Source organism: Grus americana, chromosome 8 (genome assembly GCF_028858705.1).
Source record: "Grus americana isolate bGruAme1 chromosome 8, bGruAme1.mat, whole genome shotgun sequence".
Taxonomy (NCBI): domain Eukaryota; kingdom Metazoa; phylum Chordata; class Aves; order Gruiformes; family Gruidae; genus Grus; species Grus americana.
Window position 1 is genome coordinate 23,517,602 of NC_072859.1, and position 8,512 is coordinate 23,526,113.

The 8,512-nt window shown below is 44.9% G+C and overlaps 2 protein-coding genes across 2 annotated transcripts; one reads left to right on the top strand and one right to left on the bottom strand.

The window, feature by feature from the left end:
- The first annotated feature begins 200 nt into the window (after positions 1–200).
- On the top strand, positions 201–3,394 carry CFAP144 (cilia and flagella associated protein 144). Its single transcript, XM_054833104.1, has 4 exons — positions 201–335; positions 1,157–1,216; positions 2,101–2,204; positions 3,261–3,394. Exons 1-4 carry the CDS (start codon positions 203–205, stop codon positions 3,324–3,326), a joined length of 363 nt encoding a protein of 120 aa, XP_054689079.1. The 5' UTR covers positions 201–202; the 3' UTR covers positions 3,327–3,394.
- EBNA1BP2 (EBNA1 binding protein 2) lies at positions 2,339–8,501 on the bottom strand. The gene is made up of 9 exons (XM_054833101.1): positions 8,385–8,501; positions 8,180–8,263; positions 7,718–7,875; positions 6,982–7,105; positions 5,581–5,670; positions 5,268–5,343; positions 4,907–4,997; positions 4,416–4,587; positions 2,339–4,068 (listed from the first exon to the last, which is right to left on the bottom strand). Exons 1-9 carry the CDS (start codon positions 8,457–8,459, stop codon positions 4,018–4,020), a joined length of 921 nt encoding a protein of 306 aa, XP_054689076.1. The 5' UTR covers positions 8,460–8,501; the 3' UTR covers positions 2,339–4,017.
- Between the last annotated feature and the right edge of the window lie 11 nt (positions 8,502–8,512).

An 8,512-nucleotide genomic window follows, 5' to 3' on the forward strand; every position in this document is an offset into this window, starting at 1 on the left:
TGCAGCCCCACCGGCCGTTCAAACCCGCCGCGTGCAGCCGCCGCCAATTAGAGCCAGGAGCTTTAACTCGGCAGCCAATAGAAGGCGGGAAGGGAGTCGGCCCGAGGAGGGGGCGGAGCCCCAGCCGGGCCAATCAGCACTCTCGCGAGGGACCACGTGAGGCGTTGCTAGGCCACGGGAGGCCGCGTAGCACCGCGCAGTCATGGCCGCCCGCAGCGGGGAGAAGGAGCCACTGAACCCGGTGCGGCAGAACCAGCTCCTGTGCGAGCGGGTGCGGAAGGAGCTGCAGTACCAGAGGCTGCACACGCAGTACGGCGTGAACCCCCTCCACCGCGGTGAGGCGGCGCGCGGGCGGCCCCGCGGTCACAGAGAACCGGCGTGAACCGCCGAGCGCAAGACAAACCTTGCGGGGCAGAGGGAAGGCTCGTGGGGCCTGCCGGAGGCAGGGGCAGACCCGCAGCACTCAGCAGCTGCACCCAGGAACGCCAGCAACGGCCAGTGAGAGGGGTAGATCTGGAAGGAGCAAGTGGTGGGCTTTTTGTTGTGCCAGAGAAACCAGTCTGCACACTCAAAAGACGGAATTGAGACACGACCAATGTGCCCAAACAGACGGTGCCTTAGGAAATACGTAGAAGTGAGGCAACCATTTAGGATCTGGAATCCAAGGACCTTGAGCAAAAAAAACCCAGAGCTAAGATGGGGTACAGAGCCCAAACACTACACCATGTTTCCTCAGCCCCGGGCCGGTTTCTACCTGCCAATTCACAGTCATAGAATGTCATCGCCGATGCTGGCATGGATGGGTGATATGAATAGATTCACTCAGGTGTAGGTTTCACTGTGAAACAAAAATGAACCAAAGGAAAATTGTTTGAAACCTGGCACCCTGCAGGCCACGTGGGTGGGGTGGAACTTTGCCGTGGTGAATGCAGGCAGCATCCCAGAGAAGGGCCTTTAGCATGTGTATCACCTTTCCCTTAGCACTCTAACTCATTTTGTTCCGTTCACATGCTGCTCTTCCTTTACAACTTCAGTGAAATACCTGGGCCCAGACTGGGGGATAACCAAAAGGAACATTTGCAATGATGGATATCCTATACCTGGCCGTGATGCTAAATTCACATTAAAGTCATTCACCTGCATTATTTCTTTCCAGTTCACACCATCACCAAGAAGCCTATGTCTTGGCATGATAATATAGAAGAACCAGCAGATGGTAAGAAAATGACTAATAAATAAGATTAAAAAAATTCCAATCAGTCTAAAAGAGGACATACATAGAAACACCCCTGTGACAATATAAGAAAGTTAAACTCATTTGTGATTTTTGTTAAACATAAGGTGGGGGGGGTTCTCTTTAAGGCCCTTTCCCACTACTTTTGATTATCAGTACAAGATTGTATTCATGCAATTATGCTTTTACTTTTGCTTTTAGTTATAGTATAAAATTCTGCTTAAGAATCTAAACCTCTTTCAGGCAAAACCAAAAAAAATCCAGAAACATGTTTTATACAGACATTGTCTGTTCACTGCAAATTCTACCTAGTCACTGCATATGGTAAATGATGAAATGGCTGCTGAGTCTTGCTTTAGAGCACTAGTAACAGGAACCCTTAGAGCAACCACTCCCGTATTTCTAACACGCCAATTCTGTCTAAAAGCCTTAATGGTCAGTTAAGGTTGGCCTGCTCTAGTCAAGGATTGGGGGGGAGAGGGGATGGGTGGGATGGGACACCCAAAAGCGGGAAAGGCAACAGGTCTCAGGCAACTGAGAAAGATGACAGCTAACGTGGAGCGCTGGTTGATACTAGATATGGTATAAAAAAAGTAAGGTGCTGCAATACAGTAGACAAGGATGATAGAATTAACAGGACAGTATAGACAGGAAAATCTTGAAACTTCATCAGGATAGATTTGAGTAGAAACGTCACCCTCCATTCTCTTACAAGATCATTCACAGAAGCAGAAGCTGCCTCCAACCTTGGCTTTCTTGCTATTGCTTGGACAGTGTTAGGATGCCTCATTCTAACATACATTCATGGATGACTGTTTTTTAAACATACTTTCTTTCATTTGTATTTGTGTCTCTTAAACCAACAGCCAAGTTTCTGAATCTTATTCACCATGCAGCACTGGAGCCAACCAAGAAATATTCAGAGCCACAAACTGAAAGCCAAGAAATTGGCTGGAACACAACACCTTTGGTGAGTAGAGTGCTTAAGGACTCAGCTCTTTGCAGGATTCAGAGAGGTTCAGCCCATCCCACTGAAATATATTCATGCAAGAAAATAATTTGTGACAAATATGGAAAACAGGAATGACTAGAAATGAGCGGAGCTGTTCATGAACAGCAATTTTTTTAAATTTACAGGTAAGAGGACTCTTTACATTGGCATAGGCTTGTGAACACAGAAACAGTAGACTTCCCCTGAGAAACTTGCATGCAAAATACCTACAGTGACAGTCAACCCCAAGCATATTGCCAAATGCCACATATGTAGTCACAGCTGTTTATTAAAGCATTCAGCCATGAGAAATGGCAAAGTGAGCAATGTGAAGTGACATACATAAGTACTGTGAAAAGAAATGTGCTGCTGTACAGTATCTTTCAAACAAATTGCAAGCAGAGCCATAAAATTAATAATCAGCTGAGTAAACCCGAGGCAGAATACACCAACAAAGATTCATTTGGGGAAGTGTGAATAAACAGGAGGAGAAGAAATCTTATTAACAAGCTGAAACATCAATCACATCTGACAAACAAATAACTGTGACGATGACTGACTTTGTAGATTAGTGTTTCAAGAAAGGCAAATGAGGGCCTCATTAATTTTGGCTTGTTACAAAGAAAATTAAGATAAATAAGATAGTCTTCTGCAACTTTTCATATTACACTTCAGGTAAACTAGTTCCTCATGACAAAGCTAGAGACAGACATCCCAGCAGGGCTTTACGCTGTTAGATACTGGTGGAAGGATTAGGCTGGCAGGAACAGGCAACTAAATTCGTGTGTAGGGAAGTGAGTTAAATTTATACAGTCAGGACTCATGATGCTGTTTCATATGTTAAGTTTTCCTTTTTCACCAGGTTCTACCATAACAAAGCAGTGAACAGTATGTTCTCAAATAAGTGGTACCCTACTCGTTTGTCATTTTGGCATTTCTCAGCAGCAAGAACACCATGCATCCCTCTTCTCAGGAGGGATTACTACTACTAATTCTAGTAAGAGCACATGACTATTCATAATTTTTCTTTCCTAGATTCACGTGGACCGCACTGATTGCAGACTCTACTTCCCGCGCCGGAGGACTGAGATCACTAAATAAATGGCTGCCACGGGGCATGGGGAGTCTGAGAACCTGCAGCAGTAGAGTGGCAAAGCCACATAACTTAGAAGCAGTTAATGACATCTAATGTGTTAGGCCCTGCTTGTTATTAGGTGAGTCTGGTAGATTTCTGGCAAGAGAAGATAGCAAGAAAAAGGAAGAGAAAACCTCAGTCTGTCCAGATTTGCAGCCTGACAGTAGTTACAGAAATAAACCTATTTATAAGATTGCTGCATTTGACTCAGTGCTGTTTCCAAACTCATCTATATGAATAGTCTAAAAAACACTTTAACATCTTGACAGGCTTCAAACTTCTTATTTTGACATCGGCAGCATGACCCAGAACTCAAGTTCACCAAGTACACGTCAACAGTAGCTGTGGGAAAAACTGTCAGAATGACGGGAACAAAGGGCAGGCTTCAGCTACCGTTCATGACACAAGTAAACATGAATTAGACATAGTTCTGTGCAAACCATTTAATGCGTTCACACGCCAAAGCTTTAAGTAGAAAACAATCCTTCAACAAAACAGACAGTAAGAAGAAATTAGTGATAAGGCACTAGTTTCCACTGACTTTTGTTCTTGCCATTTGGAAACATCCAGCTTGCTCCACGGTTAGCTGCTTGCTAACAGCAGAAACACATCTTGCAACAAACACACACAGGAACCCCGCTGGGGAGCACAGTCCTCTCATCGCGCACGACTCTTCATTTTCTGCCTTGCTCTCTTTCCAGGTCTCTTCTGAAAAAAAAAAAAAAAAGAAAAAAATAAGACAGATTCAGACCTTTATTTTCACGTTCTCAATCTTTGTTCTAGCTCTATAGCTTGGGGAGGATACCAAGAGGATATTTGTCAGTACCTCAGGAGAGGGAGGTTTTGGGACACAGGTAGCAACAAACAGTACTTGCTAACTGCCCCACTCACGTACCTGCTCGGACACTGAACCACCATCCTCAACTCTGTCTGCAACTGAATTATGCTCCGCTCCCAAAGACAGACACTGTCACTTCATGTACTCAGCTCTCCCTCCCAGACCAGGGCTGGTTTCCTAGCCAACAAGGGCCATTTGCATGCAACATTTTACTTACATTGAGGGCTTTTTTCCCTCCTTTTCCTGCTTTTCCTGGGCCTTTGTTGTGAGCCACTTTTGACTGGAAGCTGGATACATCATTAAAACTCTCCTTTGTGTTCCACTTTGAGCCCTTCTTCTTCCCACCAAAACCAAACTTCTGATTCTTGTATCGTCTTTTGGCATTTGGTCTGAAAAATAATCGAATAGCTTGGTTGCCTATGTTCCTGTCCTCACGAAGCTCTCAAGAAGGCACACGTATCTGCTGATGGACTCCCATCAGCCTTCATAAAAGTTTTCCCTCTTATTGAAGAGACAGAAATTAGCACATTTCAGTCTCCATTCCATTCTGGCCACAGTTTTCCTCCTCTCTAGGGACAGAAAGCGACCTCAGATTTATTTTAACAAATATTAATCGGAACAGCTTTCTTGTTTCATAAAATTATTCCCTAAAAGACTGAAAAAAAATCAGAGACTCTGCATTTAAATATCTTTCTTTTCTGGTCTCACCCCTTCTTTATCCGTTGACTTGCACTGCCTTTTTTATTCCCCTGAGACGACGTCTGCTCTTCATCTAGAAAATCCAGCTTGTCAGAGAGACCTGCAAGAGCAAAGACGTAACAGTTGCTCAGCTACCACCACAGAAAATACAAATTTTCAGTTTAAGCAAGTAACAGCAACACATCACCCTCACTGAAGACCAGCTACTTGGGAGGATTTTCACTGCCACTGGCATATGATTCTGCTCAGCAGCAGCCTTTCAAGCTCACTGCCCAGCACTACAGATTGACACCACACATCACACTCCTCTACACTGCTCACACATCACTATTCCATTACACATTTGTTCTCTTAGACAAGTTAACTTTACCTTTCTGGTATTTCTTGACTGCATTCAACATATTTTTTTTCTCCTTTTGTCTCCTCTGCAGAATCTCAGTTTGCACCTGAGATTAGAAGCAGAATTAGTGTTGTTCCTCGTAATGTCCCATATATATATATATATTTTTTTTTTTTTTTTAAGGTATCCCATCTTTTGCTCTGGCTTCCTTCAAAGCAGCTAGACAGAAGACTAGACACATTCCATATGCTTTAGCCAGCCTCCTGTGCTCCCACTTTCTAAGCTCCTCACTCAGGCTCTAGATTCTTGTCATAGATAGGTCCTCTTTGTAGCTCCCCCTCACCTTCTTGCCATATTTTCTCATTGCACGAAGCTGTTTCGCTTTCTCAGACCTCTCCATTGCTTCCTGTTTACTCTTAAGCTTCTGTCGAATCTTATTAGGGAATAGAAAAAAAAAAATTTATCAGTAACATAAAAGAAAATGTGAGAATTTTATGATTGTTGTGCAGTCCTGAAAGCAATAGTTATGTGAACTATCAATGAGTGTAAAAACGAAAATATGTCTCAATCAGATAATGCTTTATAAGGCATAATGTTCTTTCAACTCAAGGCTGGAACAGTTATTACAGAAACTCCTGAACTGATCTGTAGCCAAAATCTTGTTAAAAAACCCCAAAACTCATACAGAAACAAGACAAAGCCTTGTAATGGGCTCTAATGGAACGGCTAAACAAGAGTATCTTGTCACATCTTGTCAGTCTACTCAGGTGTATGCAGAAGACTTGATCATTTCTTTCTTGTCATTATTAAAAGTAAAGCACTAAAAACGAGTCAACAATCCTTCCATGCCACAGAAAGTATCTTTTTCATTCTCTCCTTGTTCACAAACATTTCTATAAGGATGCCATATTACAAGGGATTACAAAGACTGCAACACAGATCTTCTGGATTTGGTCTGTGACTCCACTAGGAGATAAAAACTCTGTTCTTCAAACAGAAGCCAGCAAAGAAGGTAATAGTAATGTGCAGAATTGACTTAAGCCTCATCACAAGCTAATTATTAATCTTCATCTTCTCTAGGAAGATTCTATCAGCCATCAAAACAGTGATCAAGCCATACATGAACCTCCAAATTAGACTCCAGCCCATATTTGTTTAACTTATACAATGTATTCTTTTTTCTGAAACTAAACCAAAAATCAAGGTTCTGTTTTGAACAAAGACCACAATCAAGAAGCAAGTTTGAGAAATTCTTATTTCCTACACAAATCTGACTTACTACCCATGATAGATTAATTCAATAACACACAGTTTAAAATCACAAAGAACCAAAACACACTAAGTATAAACAAGTATACTTACATAGGGAAAAAGGATCACATGAATGCCACAGTTGACTGCAAGTCTTAGGACAGAGAGCATAAACACAGCCAACTTTACAACCACTGTCACATATATGGAGAAAAACTCTCCATTTTTAATATTAAATACATTCAGGACAGCATATAAACCGTGTTTTTCTACTTTATGTTCCAACCTGTTATAGAAATCCCCACATTGCTGAAATACCTAAACAGGAAGAAATCTCCTGCCACAAACAAAGTTTCAAACACAAACATTGTCACAGGCATTTGTCAGAGAGATGAAGGTAAGTATTCACACATCACACCTTAAAGTTAATTCCTAACACAGGCTAAAACCAACAAATAACACAGAAAAGAAAGCCATTATTCACTGCACATACCTTCTGCATCTGTTGGTCTGATTTGGCCATCTCTGCAAAGTAATCATCTGGCCTTCTAGTAGGAACTTGGAGTTTACGCAACCTAGGTAGGGCTTCCAGGACGGCTGCCTGAGCCTGCCGGTAACTAGGGAGACAGCACAGCACCAGCTCTGTCACTGGGTATGGGGCATCTCACAGCACCAACAGAAACTCTGCTCACATAAGCTAGCTGATACCGGGATTTAACAACTGATCTAGAGTTATATCGACATGCTGCACCCTACAGCATTCAGTGCTACTAAAAGCAATTTAGGTACCAATACAATATTAATGCCTATACATTGTGCATATGCATTTATCTAGTTTCCAGTTACAGTTTCATATGTTTGATTATAAAAGGCAAGGCAGAACAAGAGAACTGTAATAACACCAAAACAAATCCACAAAGAAAAATCCATATCCTGTGTTAAAACCATAGTGCTGCAACCAAGGAACTTTTTAAATAACCTTTTCAGCAAAGGATGGAAGTCTGCTGCAAGGAGGGAAATTATTTCCATTATTAAACAGGATAAGTTAAATATACTAGCATTAATTTGTAGTTGTTGTGGAAAACATTCAGAGCCATCAAATGTAAAAGACACGGCCCATGAGTGACAGCCAGCATGGCAGCCTGCAGCACACCTGCAAAACACGACTCCAAGCATGCAGCAGGATGCCAGAAATCTCTCCCTGCAAGAAATCTCTCTTTGACACTTACAAGCTCATCTCTCTCTGGAAATCATTCTCAGGATCAACAGCATCTTTGTCAGAAGCACTCTGCAAGACAGGGTCCACGACCTGGCCAGAAGTCATATCCAGCCTTTCCACCCAAGCTAGCTGCTGCTTGAATTCGGACAGGCACTGCTTCAGGCCGTCCTGCGAAGGAAGCACAGCTCTGCACACCACCGCACAGAACCACCTCCCCCAGGCCGGCCCGGCTGAACGTCCAGGTCACCCCGTGGGCTGCTCCTCCGAGGCCGCTGGGTGATACCCCAAATCACCACAGCAGCGCAGGAACCCAGGAGGCCTGCCCTGCCCTGCCCTGCCCTGACCCCCGGGGCCCTAACCCCAGCGGGGGGCTCCTCTGCCCCGCACCCGGCGCTGGGGGACGCGGGCCCCGACCCGGGGTTTCCGCCCTTGCCCCAGGAAGGCGCCGTCCGGCCCCGCAGACCCCGCTCACCACGTCGTTGCGCCGCTTCGGCCGCTCCTCTAGCACCACGTTGAGCCCCGGCTTCAGCGCGCCCCTCGAGAAGGCCTCCTGGAGCTGCGGAGAGGGCACGGTCAGGCCGCGCCGCCGGCGAGGGCACCGGGCGGACCTACCCCGCGGCTGTCGGGGAAGGCCTCACCGCCGAGCCCGTGCCTCGGCCCCGCCACCGCGGGCTCACCTCCGAGTCCGAGAGAGAGGAGTCCTCCGAGCCGGAGTCCGAGCCGGAGTCGGAGAGGGACCCGCGCCACGCCATGCTGCCGATGCTGCCACCGCCGCTTCCGGCCGCGTGTGCGCGCCTCCGCCGTC

Coding starts and splice junctions, on each gene's coding strand:
- CFAP144 (XM_054833104.1), top strand. CDS start 203: ATGGCCGCCCGCAGCGGGGAGAAGGAGCCACTGAACCCGGTGCGGCAG. Junction 336..1,156: donor CGTGAACCCCCTCCACCGCG/GTGAGGCGGCGC, acceptor ATTTCTTTCCAG/TTCACACCATCACCAAGAAG. Junction 2,205..3,260: donor GCTGGAACACAACACCTTTG/GTGAGTAGAGTG, acceptor TTTCTTTCCTAG/ATTCACGTGGACCGCACTGA.
- EBNA1BP2 (XM_054833101.1), bottom strand. CDS start 8,459: ATGGCGTGGCGCGGGTCCCTCTCCGACTCCGGCTCGGACTCCGGCTCG. Junction 4,588..4,906: donor AGTCAACGGATAAAGAAGGG/GTGAGACCAGAA, acceptor ATTATTTTTCAG/ACCAAATGCCAAAAGACGAT. Junction 4,069..4,415: donor GAGGGAAAAAAGCCCTCAAT/GTAAGTAAAATG, acceptor TTTTTTTTTCAG/AAGAGACCTGGAAAGAGAGC.